The sequence below is a fragment of the Patagioenas fasciata genome, chromosome 35, assembly GCF_037038585.1.
Source record: "Patagioenas fasciata isolate bPatFas1 chromosome 35, bPatFas1.hap1, whole genome shotgun sequence".
Lineage (NCBI taxonomy): Eukaryota > Metazoa > Chordata > Aves > Columbiformes > Columbidae > Patagioenas > Patagioenas fasciata.
The window spans coordinates 3,697,114-3,715,826 of NC_092554.1; the positions used below are offsets into that span (position 1 = coordinate 3,697,114).

The 18,713-nt window shown below is 66.3% G+C and overlaps 1 protein-coding gene across 3 annotated transcripts; it reads right to left on the reverse strand.

Moving 5' to 3' along the window:
• Positions 1 to 157: 157 nt before the first annotated feature.
• On the reverse strand, positions 158 to 18,517 carry GYS1 (glycogen synthase 1). Of its 3 annotated transcripts, none has more exons than XM_065859668.2 (17): positions 18,471 to 18,517; positions 17,009 to 17,131; positions 14,011 to 14,192; positions 12,283 to 12,474; positions 10,933 to 11,118; positions 9,870 to 10,014; positions 8,843 to 8,960; positions 7,889 to 8,009; positions 7,253 to 7,359; positions 6,891 to 6,950; positions 6,726 to 6,804; positions 5,720 to 5,833; positions 4,853 to 4,979; positions 4,225 to 4,320; positions 3,278 to 3,355; positions 2,105 to 2,185; positions 158 to 1,221 (listed from the first exon to the last, which is right to left on the reverse strand). In XM_065859668.2, exons 2-17 carry the CDS (start codon positions 17,124 to 17,126, stop codon positions 803 to 805), a joined length of 2,223 nt encoding a protein of 740 aa, XP_065715740.1. In that variant the 5' UTR covers positions 17,127 to 17,131; positions 18,471 to 18,517; the 3' UTR covers positions 158 to 802. The 3 variants fall into 3 exon arrangements, with proteins under 3 accessions (XP_065715740.1, XP_071657195.1, XP_065715741.1); XM_065859669.2 differs by having other exon boundaries at positions 967 to 1,221; positions 3,278 to 3,441; XM_071801094.1 differs by lacking the exons at positions 14,011 to 14,192; positions 17,009 to 17,131; positions 18,471 to 18,517 and adding an exon at positions 13,447 to 14,001 and having other exon boundaries at positions 965 to 1,221; positions 3,278 to 3,441.
• Positions 18,518 to 18,713: the final 196 nt, after the last annotated feature.

Genomic DNA, 18,713 nt, shown 5'->3' on the forward strand with positions numbered 1-18,713 from the left:
GGGAGGGGCCCGAAGATGGGGGGAGGAGGGGGGGGCAAAATCTGGGGGGGCTCCAAAGCAGCCCCCCCCCCCCAACAAATCATCCCATTGGGGGGACCCTAAAACTGCCCCACACGTGGGGGGCGCCCCCTAACCCCCCACGGACCCAGGCGTCCGGGGCTGTGAAGCACCTTTATTATCCGCTGCGCCGGGGGGGACGGACGGATGCGGGACCCCCCCGGCCCCACACTTGGGGGGCAGAGTGTGTGGGGGGTGGGGGGGCAGGTTGGTGTGGGGCTGCCCCACAGCCCCCCCTTGTGTGATGGCCCCCCCCGTGGGGCTGAGCCCCAGGCACTGTGGAGTGAAGGGAGGATGTGTGGTGCCCCATGGAGCCCCCCCTGAATTCTATGGGGCCGGAGGGTACCCCGTGGAGCCCCCCACGTTCTGTGGGGCTGGAGGGGATGTGGGGCACCCCATGGAGACCCCCCCAGATCCATGGGGCGGGGGGAGAATACAAGGTCTCACTCTCCCCCAGATCTATGGGGCTGGGGGGCACCCCACGGATCACCCCCAAGTTCTATGGGGCTGGGGGGGGACATGTGGGGTGTCCATCCCGTGGGGCTGGGGGGGGATATGTGGGGTGCCCCCCATTCTGTGGGGCTGTGGGGTGGATGTGTGGGGTGAGCCCCGTTTCTATGGGGCTGTGCAGGGGAAGTGTGGGGTGTCCCTGTGGGGCTCAGTTCCGCGTGGGGGGGCTGTGGGGGGTGTCCCTGTTTCTATGGGGCCAGGGGGATGTGTGGGGCTCCGTGTGGGGCTGTGTGGGTCAGCTGGGGGGGCTGTGGGGCAGTGTGGGGTGTCCCTGTCGCTGTGGGGCTGTGGGGCTCAGTTGGGGGGCCGGCGGATGTTGGCCCGGTCCCTGGGGGGCTGTGGGGCTCAGTTGGGGGGCCGGCGGATGTTGGCCCGGTCCCTGGGGGGCTGTGGGGCTCAGTGGGGGGGCCGGCGGATGTTGGCCCGGTCCCTGGGGGGCTGTGGGGCTCAGTTGGGGGGCCGGCGGATGTTGGCCCGGTCCCTGGGGGGCTGTGGGGCTCAGTTGGGGGGCCGGCGGATGTTGGCCCGGTCCTTGGCCGCCTCCTCCTCCTCGTCGTACCTCTCGTCCTCCTCCTCGTCGCTGTGCCGGGGGCTCGAGAGCCGCGACAGCGCGGGCGACGGCGGCACCGAGGCGGGGCGGGGGTACCGGAAACCCTGCGGGGCGGGGCCAGCGGGGGCGGGGTCAGCGGGGGCGGGGCCAGCGGGGGCGGGGTCAGCGGGGCAGGGTGGGGGTACCGGAAACCCTGCGGGGCGGGGCCAGCGGGGGCGGGGTCAGCGGGGGCGGGGCCAGCGGGGGCGGGGTCAGCGGGGCAGGGTGGGGGTACCGGAAACCCTGCGGGGCGGGGCCAGCGGGGGGCGGGGTCAGCGGGGGCGGGGCCAGCGGGGGGCGGGGTCAGCGGGGCAGGGTGGGGGTACCGGGAACCCTGCGGGGCGGGGCCAGCGGGGGGCGGGGTCAGCGGAGGTAGCAGAACCCCTGGGGGGAGGGGTCACCGGGGCGGGGAGGGGAGGAGGGGGCCTGGGGTCACTCGGGTGGGGGAGGGGAGGAAAGGGGTGGGGGACCCAGGAGTTCAGGGGAACCCAGGAGTTCGGGAGGGACCCAGGAGTTCAGGAGGGACCCAGGAGTTCAGGAGGGGACCCAGGCGTCCGGGAGGGACCCAGGAGTTCAGGAGGGGACCCAGGCGTCCAGGAGGGACCCAGGAGTTCGGGAGGGACCCAGGCGTCCGGGAGGGACCCAGGAGTTCGGGAGGGACCCAGGCGTCCGGGAGGGACCCAGGAGTTCGGGAGGGACCCAGGCGTCCGGGAGGGACCCAGGAGTTCCAGAGGGACCCGGGAGTTCAGGAGGGACCCAGGCGTTCGGGAGGGACCCAGGAGTTCAGGAGGGACCCAGGAGTTCGGGAGGGACCCAGGAGTTTGGGAAGGGACCCAGGAGTTCAGGAGGGACCCAGGAGTTCGGCAGGGACCCAGGAGTCCGGGGGGGACCCAGGAGTCCGGGGGGGACCCAGGCGTTCGGGGGGACCCAGGCGTCCGGGACACTCACGGCCGCAGCCTCGGGGGGCTCGTAGGTGAAGCTCTCTGGAAAGGCCTTGGCCAGCGCCATCCGCCGGGCGAACGTGTAGTACTGGGGGGGCCGGCATCGCAACGGGACCCGCACCGGGACCCCCACCGGGACCCCCAACACCCCAAACCGGGACCCACGCCGGGACCCCCAACACCCCAAACCGGGACCCACGCCGGGACCCCCACCGGGAACCACACTGGGACCCCCCACACCCCCAAACCGGGACCCACAGTGGGACCCACGCCGGGACCCACACCAGGACCCCCAACACCCCAAACCGGGACCCCCACACCGGGACCCCCCAACACCCCAAACCAGGACCCCCAACACCCCCAAACCAGGACCCCCCAACACCCCCAAACCGGGACCCCCTGACCCTCCAAACTGGGACCCCCCCAAACCAGCAGAGACCCCCCCAAAACCTGGGACCCCAAAACCCGGGATCCCCAAACCCCCTGAACCCTCTGGGCCTCCATGACCCCCAGACCCTCCATGACCCCAGCGACCCCCATGACCCCCATGACCCCGTGACCCCCATGACCCCGTCTCACCTGGCCCAGATGCTTCCAGTCCAACAGGTCCAACAGACCCCCATGACCCCTGTGACCCCCATGACCCCGTGACCCCCATGACCTCCCATGACCCCAGTGACCTCCATGACCCCCATGACCCCCAGACCCCCTATGACCCCATGACCCCATCTCACCTGGCCCAGGTGCTTCCAGTCCAGCAGGTCCAACAGACCCCCATGACCCCCCATGACCTCCATGACCCCCATGACCCCCAGACCGCCATATGACCCCCGTGACCCCATGACTCCCACAACCCCGTGAGCCCCATGACACCCAGACCTCCATATGACCCCCATGACCCCCTGGACTCCCACGACCCCATGACCCCCTGACCCGACTCCCATGACCTTGTGACCCCCCTGACCCCTATGACCTCGTGACCCCATGGTGACCCCGTGACTCCATGGTGACCCCGCGGTGACCCCTGACCCTCACCCTGCCCAGGTACTTCCAGTCGAGCAGGTCGGAGAGGCGCTCGGTGCGGTTGCGCTGGACGATGCGCTGGGACCCCCCGACCCCATGGTGACCCCCCATGACCCCGTGACCCCATGGTGACCCCGCGGTGACCCCTGACCCTCACCCTGCCCAGGTACTTCCAGTCGAGCAGGTCGGAGAGGCGCTCGGTGCGGTTGCGCTGGACGATGCGCTGGCGCCGGCTCTGCTGGCAGAACCCGAACAGGAACGCGGTCAATTGGGCGCACGACTCCTCGGGGGCGCGGAACCGCCGGTCCACGATGTAGATACCTGACGGACGGACGGACAGACGGACACACGGACAGACGTCAGACAGCGGAACCGCCGGTCCATGATGGAGATCCCAGACGGACACACGGACAGACGGACATGGAGACACAGGGACACACGGACATGGGGACATGGGACATGACTCAGGGTCACTGAGGGGCTCTGGGACCCTGGGGACACCTGGGGAGTCACTCAGGGTCAAGGGGACATGGGGGGATATGGGGGACATGGGGACAGGGGACATGGGGACACACGGACATGAGGACAGGGGGACAAGGGGACAGGGGACATGGGGACACATGGACATGGGGACAGGGGACATGGGGACACACGGACATGAGCACAGGGGGACAAGGGGACACATGGACATGGGGACAGGGAGACCTGGGGACAGGGGACATGGGGACAGAGGGACATGGGGACATGGAGCTACACGGGGGGACAAGTGCATATGGGGATGGGGGATCCCCCACCCATGGACCCAGGCATCCTGGGAATCCCCCAAAGAGGGACCCAGGCGTCCGGGGATCCCCCACCCATGGACCCAGGTGTCCGGGGATCCCCCCAAAGAGGGACCCAGGCGTCCGGGGATCCCCCCAAAGAGGGACCCAGGTGTTCGGGGATCCCCCACCCACGGATCCAGGTGTCTGGGGATCCCCCCAAAGAGGGACCCAGGTGTCCGGGACCCCCCACCCATGGACCCAGGCGTCCGGGGATCCCCCCAAAGAGGGACCCCGGCGTCCGGTGCCCCCGCCCCTCGGAGCCCGGCGTCCCCGCACTGACCGTAGGCGGAGGGGTCGGCGATGTGCTCCTCCATGAAGCAGCCGAACCCCGAGAGGTTGGTGGAGACGCTGGGGATCCCCATCACCGTGCACTCGGCTGGAGACGGGCGTCAGGGACCCAGGCGGCCGGGGGACCCAGGCGTCCGGGGACCCGCTGGGGGGACCCAGGCACCCGGGGGACCCAGGCGTCCGGGGGACCCAGGCGTCCGGGGACCCGCTGGGGGGACCCAGGCACCCGGGGGACCCAGGCGTCCGGGGGACCCAGGCGTCCGGGGACCCACTGGGGGGACCCAGGCACCAAGGGGGACCCAGACAGCTGAGACCCCCTGGGGGGGACAGAGGTGACCAGGGGGGGACCCAGAAGTCTGGGAGGGGACCCAGGTGTCTGGGGGAACCCAGGAGTTCGGGAGGGACCCAGGAGTTCGGGAGGGACCCAGGAGTTCGGGAGGGACCCAGGAGTTCAGGGGGGGACCCAGGAGTTCGGGAGGGACCCAGGAGTTCAGGGGTGACCCAGGCGTCCGGTGGGGACCCAGGTGTTCGGGGACAGACCCAGGAGTTCAGGAGGGACCCAGGTGTTCTGGGGGGGGGACTCAGGTGTTGGGGGGGACCCAGGCGTCCGGGGGCCGTACCTGGCGTGTACCCCCAGGGCTCGTAGTAGGAGGGGAAGACCCCCAGGTGGCAGCCGCGCACGAACTCCTCGTAATCCACGGGCAGCAGGGGGCTGGTGGACGACAGGAACTCGGGGTGGAAGATGATCTGGGGGGCACAGTCAGAGCGGGGCCCCAACAGCCGGGACCCCAACAGCCGGGACCCCAAACAGCCCCCGCGGGACCCCAAAACAATCAGGACCCTGAAACAACCGGGACCCCAAACAGCCCCCCCAGCACCCCAAAACAACCCCGGGACCCCAAAACAATCAGGACCCTGAAACAACCGGGACCCCAAACAGCCCCCCCGGGACCCGAAAACAACCCCGGGACCCCAAAACAATGAGGACCCTGAAACAACCAGGACCCCAAACAGCCCCCCCGGGACCCCAAAACAACCCCGGGACCCCAAAACAATCAGGACCCTGAAACAACCGGGACCCCAAACAGTCCCCCCGGGACCCCGAAACAACCCTAGGACCCTGAAACAACCCCCCCAGGACCCCAAATCACCCAGACCCCAAATCACCCCTGGGACCCCAAAACCACCAGGGACCCTGAAACAGCCCCCCTGGGACCCCAAAACAACCCCGGGACCCCAAACCCACCTGGGACCCAAATTACCCCTGGGACCCCAAATCACCCGGACCCCAAAATCACCCCCCCGTGTCACCCTGACGCGGTCGTTGCTGCTGTTGAACAGCCCCATGTGGGGGGTCCCAAACCCCCTTTACCACCCTATACTCCCCGTAACTCCCCCAATGTCCCCCCCACGTCCCCTGCCAGGTCCCCCCCATGTCCCCCCATGTCCCCCCACGCCCCCCGTGTCCCCGCGTGTCCCCGCGTCACCTTGACGCGGTCGTTGCTGCTGTTGAACAGCCCGATGCGCCGGATGGTGGTCAGGATGGGGTCAGTGGCGTCGTCCAACATGTTGTGGGTGCACACGGGGGGGAACGACTGCCGCTGGGGGGGGACCCAGGCGTCCGGGAGGGCCACGACCCCCCACAGAGGGACCCAGGCGTCCGGGAGGGCCACGACCCCCCACAGAGGGACCCAGGCGTCCGGGTGGGCAATGACCCCCCACAGAGGGACCCAGGCGTCCGGGAGGGCCACGACCCCCCCAGAGAGGGACCCAGGCGTCCGGGTGGGCAACGACCCCCCAGAGAGGGACCCAGGTGTCCGGGTGGGCAATGACCCCCCAGAGAGGGACCCAGGCGTCCGGGTGGGCTGTGACCCCCCCAGAGAGGGACCCAGGCGTCCGGGTGGGCAACGACCCCCCCACAGAGGGACCCAGGCGTCCGGGAGGGCCACGACCCCCCACAGAGGGACCCAGGCGTCCGGGTGGGCAATGACCCCCCAGAGAGGGACCCAGGCGTCCGGGTGGGCAATGACCCCCCACAGAGGGACCCAGGCGTCCGGGTGGGCAATGACCCCCCACAGAGGGACCCAGGTGTCCAAGTGGGCAATGACCCCCCAGAGAGGGACCCAGGCGTCCGGGTGGGCAATGACCCCCCACAGAGGGACCCAGGCGTCCGGGTGGGCAATGACCCCCCACAGAGGGACCCAGGCGTCCGGGAGGGCCACGACCCCCCCACAGAGGGACCCAGGCGTCCGGGTGGGCAATGACCCCCCACAGAGGGACCCAGGCGTCCGGGTGGGCAATGACCCCCCACAGAGGGACCCAGGCGTCCGGGAGGGCCACGACCCCCCACAGAGGGACCCAGGCATCCGAGTGGGCTGTGACCCCCCAGAGAGGGACCCAGGCGTCCGGGTGGGCAATGACCCCCCACAGAGGGACCCAGGCGTCCGGGTGGGCTGTGACCCCCCCCGGAAAGGACCCAGGCGTCCGGGTTACCTGGGTGGCGAAGATGGCGCGCTTCATCATGGTGAAATCCTCCCGGTCCAGCATCTTGTTCATGTCCGGGAGGTTCCCCCTGAACACGGGGGGGTCAGCGGGACCCCCGCCCCTCCCCCGCGGGAGGGACCCAGGCGTCCGGGCATTGGGGGGGGTGGCGCTTACACCAGCAGCGACTCGTAGAGCTTCTTCCCGAATTTCTCCTTGACGGCGTTGGCGGTGTCCCTGGGGGCACCGGACGCCTGGGTCCCCGGGGCCCGGGGGGGCCGGGGGGTCCCTGGGGGCCTTGGGGAGGTTTTTGGGGGTGTTTTTGGGGTGTTTCAGGGTGGTTTTGGGGTGATTTGGGGTGTTTTTGGGGTGTTGTGCCCACCAGAGCTGTTTGCGCACGGCCTGGCCCTTGAGCGACTCCACGCTGAAGTTGCTGGGTTTGGGGTGTTTAGGGGGGGTTTGGGGTGTTTTGGGGTGTTTCAGGGTGTTCTTGGGGTGTTTTGGGGTGTTTTTGGGGTGATTTGGGGTGTTGTGCCCACCAGAGCTGTTTGCGCACGGCCTGGCCCTTGAGCGACTCCACGTTGAAGTTGTTGGTTCTGGCCGGCATGATGAAAAACGCCACCACGGTCACCTCGCTGCCATTGACCTGCGGGGACATGGGGACAATGGGGACACCACGGTCACCTCGCTGCCATTGACCTGCGGGGACATGGGGACAATGGGGACAATGGGGACATGGGGACAATGGGGACATGGGGACAATGGGGACACCACGGTCACCTCGCTGCCATTGACCTGCAGGGACATGGGGACAATGGGGACATGGGGACAATGGGGACACCATGGTCCAGGCAGATGTTCCCCCTGTCCCCATGGTGTCCCCATGGAGTCCCCATGATGTCCCCATGATGTCCCATGATGTCCCCATGTTCCCATGCTGTCCCATGGTGCCCCCATGATGTCCCCATGGTGTCCCCACGATGTCCCCATGCTGTCCCATGGTGTCCCCACGCTGTCCCCACGTCCCGTACCCTGAGCAGGTAGTTGAGCCTGGCCAGGGCCTCCAGGAAGATGTTCCCCCTGTCCCCATGGTGTCCCCATGATGTCCCCACAACGTCCCCACGCTGCCCCCATGGTGTCCCACGCTGTCCCCACGCTGTCCCCACGTCCCGTACCCTGAGCAGGTAGTTGAGCCGCGCCAGGGCCTCCAGGAAGATGTCGGCGCCCTTGTTGGAGAACTCGTAGCGCCCCGCGATGAAGAAGAAAAGCGTCTTGTCCAGGTCGAAGTCCAAGTGTCTGCGGGCACCCCCAAAACCGACACCGTGAGACACCCCGAAACACACCCAGACACCCCAACACCCCCCGGGACACCCCAAAATACACACCCAGACACCCCAAAATACACACCCAGACACCCCGAAACACACCCAGACACCCCAACACCCCCCGGGACACCCCAAAATACACACCCAGACATCCCGAAACACACCCAGACACCCCAACACCCCCCGGGACACCCCAAAATACACACCCAGACACCCCAAAATACACACCCAGACACCCCGAAACACACCTAGACACCCCAACATCCCCCGGGACACCCCAAAATACACACCCAGACATCCCGAAACACACCCAGACACCCCGAAACACACCTAGACACCCCAACATCCCCCGGGACACCCCAAAACACACCCAGACACCCCAAAATACACACCCAGACACCCTGAAACCCCCCAAAGTCCAGGAGCCTGCGGGGAGCATCACAGGGACACCCAGAGCCCCCCAAAACCCCCAGGACAACCTCCCCCGCCAGACACCCCGGAACTCCCCAGGACACCCCCAGACTCTCCCGAACTCCTGGGTCCCTCCCAAACTCCTGGGTCCCCCTGAGAACTCCTGGGTCCCCCCGAACTCCTGGGTCCCCCCGGACGCCTGGGTCCCTCCCAAACTCCTGGGTCCCCCAACCTCCTGGGTCCCCCCCAAACGGCCTGGTTCCCTGAACCCCTGGGTCCCCCCGAACTCCTGGGTCCCCCCAAACTCCTGTGTGCCCCCGGACGCCTGGGTCCCCCGAACGCCGGGGTCCCCCGGACGCCTGGGTCCCCCGGACGCCGGGGTCCCGCACGGACCCGTAGAAGTGCCCGCGGACGAACTCCTGCACGCGGGCCTTGCTCTGCGCGTGCAGGTTCTGGAACTCGTGCATGGCCGAGAACTTGCGCACGTTCAGCCCGTTGGGGGTCACCAGGTCTGCGGACACGCGGCCATGAGGGGCCCGGACGCCTGGGTCCCCCCGGACGCCTGGGTCCCTCCCCGGACGCCTGGGTCCTCCTGGGTCCCCCCTGGATACCTGGGTCTACCTGGGTTCCCCTGGACACCTGGGTCCTCCTGGGTCCCCCACAGGCACCTGGGTCACCCCCGGATGCCTGGGTCCCCCTGGGGCTCCCCCGGACACCTGGGTCTGCCTGGGTCCCCCTGGGTCCCCCCCGGACACCTGGGTCCCCCCGGGCCTGCCCTGGACACCTGTGTTCCCTTGGGGACATTCAGGTCTCTCTGGGGACACCCGCATCTCCCTGGGTCCCCCTGTGGGGTGTTGGGGTCCCCCCCAGGACATTGGGGTCCCTATGGGGACATTGGGGTCCCTCCCGGGCTTTGGGGTCCCCCTGGTTCCCAGTTCCCTCATACCCGGTTTCCTCTTGAGCAGGTGCTCGATACCCCCCCCCGGTTTTGGGGTCCCCCTGTGTTTCGGGGTGTCCCCATGGTTTCGGGGTGCTCACCGGGCTTTCTCTTGAGCAGGTGCTCATCCCCCCCCGCCGTGTTTTGGGGTCCCCCCTGTGTTCTGGGGTGCCCCCATGTTTCAGGGTGCTCACCGGGTTTCCTCTTGAGCAGGTGCTCGGCACCCCTGGTTTCAGGGTCCCCCCTGCTTCAGGGTGTCCCCCCCCGTGTTTTGGGGCCCCCCCTGTTTCAGGGTGTCCCCCGCCGTGTTTCGGGTCCCCCCGCATTTCGGGGTCCCCCCGCGTTTCGGGGTGCTCACCGGGCGTCCTCTTGAGCAGGTGCTCGTCCCCCCTGGTTTCAGGGTCCCCCCGTGTTTCAGGGTGTCCCCCCCCGTGTTTCGGGTCCCCCCGTGTTTCGGGTCCCCCCGCGTTTCGGGGTGCTCACCGGGCTTCCTCTTGAGCAGGTGCTCGGCCTCGGCGGCGGTGACGTGGGACACGGTGGTCAGCACGTGCGCGCAGTGCGCGGCCGCGCGCTCCAGGCAGTACCGGTGGTAGATCTGGCGCTCCCCGGCCTCCTTGTCCACGTCGAACTGCGGAGGGACCGGGGTCACCCCAAATACCCCCCATGGACCCCCAAACACCCCCCATGGACCCACAAATACCCCCATGGATCCCCCATATCCTCCTTGTCCACGTCAAACTGAGAGAGACCAGGGTCACCCCCTGAACCCCCAGGGACCCCCAATACCGCCCACGGACCCCCACATAACCCCCAGGGACCCCCGTGTCCCTCCCATGTCCCCTTGTCCCCCATATCCCTGTGTGTCACCCCTGTATCTCCCTGTGCACAGATACCGGGGGGTGTGTGTGTGTGTCTGTCTGTCTGTCTGTCTCTCTGCGTGTGTGTGTGTGTGTCTGTGTGTCCGTCTGTCTGTCCATACTCACACTCCGCAGGTTGTAGAAGTCCACCCTCCCGGCACACAGGTAGCGCTGTGTGTGTGTGTGTCTGTCCGTCCGTCTGTGTGTGTATGTGTGTGTGTGTGTGTCTGTGTGTGTGTCTGTCCGTCTGTCTGTCCGCACTCACGCTCTGCAGGTTGTTGTAGAAGCCCACGCTCCCGGCGCACAGGTAGCGCTGTGTGTGTGTGTGTGTGTGTGTGTGTGTGTGTGTCTGTCCGTCCGTCTGTGTGTGTGTGTGTGTGTGTGTGTCTGTGTGTGTCTGTCCGTCTGTCCGCACTCACGCTCTGCAGGTTGTTGTAGAAGTCCACGCTCCCGGCGCACAGGTAGCGCTCTGTGTGTGTGTGTATGTGTGTGTGTGTGTCTGTGTGTCTGTGTGTGTCCGTCCGTCTGTCCGCACTCACGCTCTGCAGGTTGTTGTAGAAGTCCACGCTCCCGGCGCACAGGTAGCGCTGTGTGTGTGTGTGTGTGTGTCTGTGTGTCTGTGTGTGTCTGTGTGTGTCTGTGTGTGTCTGTGTGTGTCTGTGTGTGTCTGTCCGTCTGTCCGCACTCACGCTCTGCAGGTTGTTGTAGAAGTCCACGCTCCCGGCGCACAGGTACCGCCCCAGCAGGGTGGCGTGGGTGGTGAAGATGGTGGCCACCGGCAGGCGCCGCGCGCGGCTCAGCACCAAGCCCAGCCCCGCCAGCCACTCGTGGAAGTGGCCCACGATGAACGGCCGCTCCTCACTCTGCGCCGCGAACTGAAACAACACCACAGTGTCACCGTCACCAATCACAGTGTCACCGTCACCAATCACAGCGTCACAGTGTCACCGTCACCCCCCCACGATGAACGGCCGCTCCTCACTCTGCGCCACGAACTGAAACAACACCACAGTGTCACTGTCACCATCACAGTGTCACTGTCACCAATCACAGTGTCACTGTCACAATCACAGTGTCACTGTCACCAATCACAGTGTCACCGTCACCAATCACAGCGTCACAGTGTCACCGTCACCCCCCCACGATGAACGGCCGCTCCTCACTCTGCGCCGCGAACTGAAACAACACGGTGTCGTTGTCACCAATCACAGTGTCACCGTCACCCCCCATGGTGTCATTGTCACCACCACAGTGTCACTGTCACCCCCTCAGTGTCACCGTCACCCCACAGTGTCACTGTCACCTCCCCATGGTGTCACCGTCACCCCCTCAGTGTCATCGTCACCTCCCCATGGTGTCACCGTCACCCCACAGTGTCACTCTCACCTCCCCACAGTGTCACCGTCACCCCCTCAGTGTCACCATCACCTCCCCACGGTGTCACCGTCACCCCCTCAGTGTCACCATCACCCCACAGTGTCACTGTCACCTCCCCATGGTGTCACCGTGACCCCCACGGTGTCACCATCACCCCACAGTGTCACTGCCACCTCCCCATGGTGTCACTGTCACCCCCTCAGTGTCACCATCACCCCACAGTGTCACTGTCACCTCCCCATGGTGTCACCGTGACCCCCACGGTGTCACCGTCACCCCCGGGGACACCTCACAGGGACACCCGGACGCCTGGGTCCCTCCAAGGGGCTCCTGCACACCTGGGTCCCTTTTGAGACCCCTTGTGACCCCTGGGAGCCCCAACCCCCCATGTCCCCCCAAACTGACCTCCCCGAGGAGCCAGCAGGGACCCCCAAAGCTCCGTGCACCCCAAACTGACCTCCCCATGAACCAGCAGGGACCCCCAAACCCCCGTGCACCCCAAACTGACCTCCCCATGAACCAGCAGGGACCCCCAAACCCCCGTGCACCCCAAACTGACCTCCCCGAGGAACCAGCAGGGACCCCCAAACCCCCGTGCACCCCAAACTGACCTCCCCATGAACCAGCAGGGACCCCCAAACCCCCGTGCACCCCAAACTGACCTCCCCGAGGAACCAGGCCACCAGGAAGCCGAAGAGCACGGCGTCGTTGGCCTCGCGGTCGTACCAGGGCACCCCGATGGCGCAGCTCTCCCACAGCTCCCCCTTCCAGCGCTCCAGGCTCCAGGACGTGGCTCCAACATCCAGCAGCACCACGGCCGGGCTGCCCTCGATCAGCCAGCGCCCGAAATGGACCTGGAGCCCAAAAATGGGACACAAAACCACCATCAGAACCCCCAAAATCCATCAGAACCATGGCTGGGCTGCCCTCGATCAACCAGCGCCTGAAATGGACCTGGACCCCAAAAACGGGGACCCCAAACCATCACAGAACCCCCAACCCCCTCTCTGGGGTGCCCTGGATCAACCAGTGCCCGAAATGGACCTGAACCCCAAAAATGGGCACCCCAAAATCATCAGGACCACGGCTGGGCTGCCCTCGATCAACCAGTGACTGAAATGGACCTGAACCCCAAAACCAGGGACCCCAAAACCCCATCAGAACCCCCAAACCCCCTCTGGGGTCCCCTCGATCGACCAAAATGGACCCGAACCCCCAAACTGGGTTCAAATCCCCCGTTTCGGGGTGTGGGGGAGGGGCGGCCATGACCTTTCCCGCGCGGGGGATGGGAACGGGAGCCGAGGGGGGGGGTGCTAAAAATAACCCCCACGTGCCCTGGGGTGGGGGAGGGCGCCCGGACGCCTGGGTCCCTCTCGGACGCCTGGGTCCCCTTGGCAGCACCCTGAAGGCTCGGCCTGCCCGGACGCCTGGGTCCCTCCCGGACGCCTGGGTCCCTGAGTGCCCATGGGGCTGTGGGTGCCCCAAAGACCCCAGATCCCCCCACCCACTGACCCCCCCCACCAATGGGTGCCCTTCCCGGATGCCTGGGTCCCCGGGTGCCACCCCCCCACACCCTTGGGTGCTCATGGGGCTGTGGGGACCCCAAATACCCCCAGGGTCCCCCCACCTCTCGTGACCCCTGATCACCAAATACCCCCCAAGCCCCCTACCCCCTCCCCACCCAGGTACCCCCCACCCATGGGTGCCCCAGTGCCCCCCACCTATGGGTGCCCCTCACTGCCCACCTTGCAGCCCTGGGCGTTCACGGGGCTGTGGGTGCTCAGGGTGCACCCATGGGTGCTCACCCCCCACCCATGGGCGCTCACCTTGCATCCCTGCGCGTTCATGGGGCTGTGGGTGCTCATGGGGCTGTGGGTGCTCAGGGCGCACCCGTGGGTGCTGTGGGTGCTCAGGGCGCACCCGTGGGCGCTCACCTTGCATCCCTGCGCGTTCATGGGGCTGTGGGTGCTCAGGGCGCACCCGTGGGTGCTGTGGGGGCTCAGGGCGCACCCGTGGGCGCTCACCTTGCATCCCTGCGCGTTCATGGGGCTGTGGGTGCTCAGGGCGCACCCGTGGGTGCTGTGGGTGCTCAGGGTGCACCCGTGGGCGCTCACCTTGCATCCCTGCGCGTTCATGGGGCTGTGGGTGCTCAGGGCGCACCCGTGGGCGCTCACCTTGCATCCCTGCGCGTTCATGGGGCTGTGGGTGCTCAGGGCGCACCCGTGGGCGCTCACCTTGCATCCCTGCGCGTTCATGGGGCTGTGGGTGCTCATGGGGCTGTGGGTGCTCAGGGCGCACCCGTGGGCGCTCACCTTGCATCCCTGCGCGTTCATGGGGCTGTGGGTGCTCATGGGGCTGTGGGTGCTCAGGGCGCACCCGTGGGCGCTCACCTTGCATCCCTGCGCGTTCATGGCCGCCAGCGTGCGCCGCAGCGCGGGCTGGGGCGGCTCCAGCAGCTCCACCTGGGTGCGCACGCTGCTCTCCACGTACGGCCCCACCAGCACGTAGCTCTCGCCCCACTCGTCGGCCGTCACCCGCGCCTTGGTCTGCAGCACCGTGTAGATCCCGCCCACTGCGGAGACACCCGTGGGCGCACCCCACGGAACCGGAGTCACACCCCACGGAACCGGAGTCACACCCCACGGAACCGGTGTCACATGGAACCGGTGTCACACCCCATGGAACCGGTGTCACATGGAACCGGTGTCACACCCCATGGAACCGGAGTCACACCCCATGGAACCGGTGTCACATGGAACCGGTGTCACATGGAACAGGTGTCACATGGAACCAGTGTCACACCCGCGCCTTGGTCTGCAGCACCGTGTAGATCCTGCCCACTGCGGAGACACCCGTGGAACAGGTGTCACACCCCCACGGAACAGGAGTCACACCCCCACGGAACAGGAGTCACACCCCCACGGAACAGGTGTCACACCGCCACAGAACAGGTGTCACACTGCAACCCACTGGGTGTCACACCCCCATGGAACCAGTGTCACACCCCATGGAACAGGTGTCACACACCAACTCACTGGGTGTCACACCCCATGGAACAGGTGTCACACCCCCACGGAACAGGCGTCACACCCCCACGGAACAGGTGTCACACCGTGACCCGATGGGTGTCACACCCCATGGAACAGGTGTCACACCGCGACTCGCCGGGTGTCACACACCAACCCACTGGGTGTCACACCCCATGGAACAGGTGTCACACCACGACACATTGGGTGTCACACCACGATGTACCGGGTGTCACACCCCATGGAACAGGTGTCACATCGCCATGCACTGGGTGTCACTCCGCGACCCACCGGGTGTCACACCCCCATGGAACAGGTGTCACACCGTGACCCACCGGGTGTCACACCACGACACACCGGGTGTCACACCGCAATGCACCGGGTGTCACACCACAACACACCGGGTGTCACACCGTGACCCGCCGGGTGTCACACCGCGATGCACCGGGGTGGCGGCAGCCCAAGACCATCAGGGACCCAATAACCCATGGACCATCATGGATCAATAACCCATGGACCGTCATGGATCAATAACCCATGGACCATCACGGCCGCCAATAACCCATGGAACATCAGGGATCAATAACCCATAGACCCAATAACCCACAGACCATCACGGTTGTCAATAAGCCATGGTCCCAATAACGACCGTCATGGATCAATAACCCATGGATCATCATGGATCAATAACCCATGGATCATCATGGCTGTCAATAACCCATAGAACAGCATGGCCCCAATAACTCATGGACCATCATGGATCAATAACCCGGTTCGTTATTGATCCAATAACCCATGGCCCATCATGAATCAATAACCCAGTTCATTATTGATTCAGTAACCAATGGCCCATCATGGGTCAATAACCCAGCTCATTATTGATACAATAACCCACGGCTCATCATGGATCAATAACCCAGTTCATTATTGATTCAATAACCAATGGCCCATCATGGATCAATAACCCAGTTCATTATTGATTCAATAACCCACGGCCCATCATGGATCAATAACCCAGCTCATTATTGATCCAATACCCCATGGCCCATCATGGATCAATAACCCAGTTCATTATTGATCCAACAACCAATGGCCCATCATGGATCAATAACCCCCCCACCTCACCCCCCCAACCATGCTGGGACAGGCAGGGCCTCCCACCCCCGCATGGGGATTTGGGGGGTCTGGGGGGGACACCCCAATAAAGGGGACCCAGGCGTCCGGGAGGGGTTGGGGAGGGTCCTGGGTATTCTGGGGGGGGGCTGGGGGGGTCCTGGGTGTTTGGGGGGGTCCCATATATATTTGGGGGGTCCCAGGTGTTTGGGGGGATCCCTGTGTGTTTTGGGGGGTCCCAGGTGTTTGGGGGATCCCTGTGTGTTTTGGGGGGTCCCAGGTGTTTGGGGGATCCCTGTGTGTTTTGGGGGGCTCCAGGGGGTCTTAGGTTTTTGGGGGTTCCTGGGTTCTTGGGGGGGTCCCAGGTGTTTTGGGGGGCCCTGGGGGGGGTCCCGGGTGTTTGGGGGACCCCAGTGAGTCCCTGTGTGTTTTGGGGGTTCCTGGGTTCTTTGGAGGGCCCTGGAGGGGGGGTCCTGGGTGTTTGGGGGGATCCCTGTGTGTTTTGGGGGGTCCCAGGTGTTTGGGGGATCCCTGTGTGTTTTGGGGGGCTCCAGGGGGTCTTAGGTTTTTGGGGGTTCCTGGGTTCTTGGGGGAATCCCAGGTGTTTTGGGGGGCCCTGGGGGGGGTCCCGGGTGTTTGGGGGACCCCAGTGAGTCCCTGTGTGTTTTGGGGGTTCCTGGGTTCTTTGGAGGGCCCTGGAGGGGGGGTCCTGGGTGTTTGGGGGGATCCCTGTGTGTTTTGGGGGGTCCCAGGTGTTTGGGGGATCCCTGTGTGTTTTGGGGGGGCTCCAGGGGGTCTTAGGTTTTTGGGGGGGGTCCTGGGTTCTTGGGCGGGGTCCCAGGTGTTTTGGGGGGCCCTGGGGGGGTCCCGAGTGTTTGGGGGATCCCTGTGTGTTTTGGGGGGGCTCCAGGGGGTCTTAGGTTTTTGGGGGGGGTCCTGGGTTCTTGGGCGGGGTCCCAGGTGTTTTGGGGGGCCCTGGGGGGGGTCCCGAGTGTTTGGGGGATCCCTGTGTGTTTTGGGGGGCTACAGGGGGGTCTTAGGTTTTTGGGGGGGTTCCAGGTTCTTGGGGGAGGTCCCGTGTGTTTTGGGGGGCCCTGGGGGGGTGCTCCCGGGTGCTTTGGGGAGCCCTGGGGGGGGGGTCTCGTGTGTTTTTGGGGGTCCTGGGGCAGGGTCTCGGGTGTTTTGGGGGGTCCTGGGGGGGGGTCCCGGGTGTTTTGGGGGTCCCGGTGTGTGTTTGGGGGTCACTCACCCTTGTTGGCCACCTCCCAGGCCACCTCGAACAGGACGACGTTTTCGGGGGCCCCGGGGCCCCCCCACTCATCCAGCCCGGGCAGGGAACTCACGGATACGCTGCGGGCCAGCGGCATGGCGCCTGCACCCCAAAACAGGGGGGGGACCCCGATCAATGGGGGCACCCCAAAACCAGGGACACCCCCAAACGGGGACCCCCGGATCAATGGGGAACTCACGGACACGCTGCGGGCCAGCGGCATGGCGCCTGCACCCCAAAACAGGGGGGGGACCCCGATCAATGGGGGCACCCCAAAACCAGGGACACCCCCAAATGGGGACCCCCGGATCAACGGGGAACTCACGGACACGCTGCGGGCCAGCGGCATGGCGCCTGCACCCCAAAACAGGGGGGGGACCCCGATCAATGGGGGCACCCCAAAACCAGGGACACCCCCAATCGGGGACCCCCGGATCAACGGGGAACTCACGGACATGCTGCGGGCCAGCGGCATGGCGCCTGCACCCCAAAACAGGGGGACCTCGATCAATGGGGGCACCCCACATCAATGGGGACCCCAGATCAATGGGGACCCGGAACGGGGACCCCGAGATCAATGGGGACCCCGAAACCGGGGGAACCCCCAGATGGGGACCCAGGATCAATGCGGGGACCCGAAACAGGGACCCCAAAGCAGGGACCCGAGGTCAAAGAGGGGACCCCAAAATCGGGGCAACCCCCAAATGGGGACCCAGGAGCAACGGGGGGACCCCCAAACGGGGAACCCAAAAACAGTGGAGACCCCGAGATCAGGGGGGACCCCGAAACCGGGACACGAGGTCAATGGGGGGACCCCGAAATGGGGGGGACCCCGAAACGGGGACCTGGGATCAGGGGGAGCCCAAAACGGGGGACACCCAAAAATAGGGGAAATCTCAAAATGGGGGGACACCCCCTCAAAGTGAGGGGGACACCCCAAAATGACGGGAAATTCCCCCAAAATGGGGGCACTACCCCAAAATATGGGGGGGCTAAAAAGAAATGGGGGATACCCCCCGAAACGGGGGGGGGGGTGGGGAGTTCCGTGGGGGGTGTCCCCAAAATGGGGGTGACACTAAAACGGGGGGGGGGAAAAGGGGGGCGCCCCCTGAACCCGCAATGGGAGCGACCCCCCCACCCCCCCCATGACCCCCCCCATGTGACTCCCCCAACCCCCACGTGACCCCCAACACCACGTGACCCTCCCAGGACCCCCCCCCCCCCCCCACACCCATGAGCCCCCCGCTATTCCCCCCCCCCCCATGGGTGCCCCCCCCAGGCCCGTAAACCCCCCAGAAGGGGCCCCCCCGGGACCCCCCCGGAACCCTCGAGGGACCGTTGGTCTCGCGGGGGGGCCCCGGGGGGTCCCGTCTTCCGGGGGCTCCCCGGGGGGGTCCCGTGTCCCGGGGTTCCCGGGGGTCCCATCCCGCCCCCCCCTCACCTCCCCGCGCTCCCGCAGCCGATCGCGAACTGACCCCTCCCGCCCCCCGTCCCCCCAGGCCCCGCCTCCGCCCTCCGCCGGGGCTCCGCCCCCCCGACGCTGATTGGAGGAGACACCGGGAGCGGGGGGGGGGGGGCGCGCACGAGGGCGATGGGGGAGACAGGTGGGGGGGGTCTTAAAGGGGCGACGGCGGCTTAAAGGGGCAAAGGTGGGGCCCGCGGGGAGGGATTGGCTCCGCCCACT

Excerpts from the sequence above, each read along its gene's own strand:
- GYS1 (XM_071801094.1), bottom strand. The coding sequence starts at position 13,971 with ATGAGCACCCACAGCCCCATGAACGCGCAGGGATGCAAGGTGAGCGCC. Across the intron at positions 12,475-13,446 it reads TGAACGCGCAGGGATGCAAG|GTCCATTTCGGGCGCTGGCT; the intron begins GTGAGCGCCCAT and ends TTTGGGCTCCAG. Across the intron at positions 11,119-12,282 it reads TGGCCTGGTTCCTCGGGGAG|TTCGCGGCGCAGAGTGAGGA; the intron begins GTCAGTTTGGGG and ends GTGTTGTTTCAG.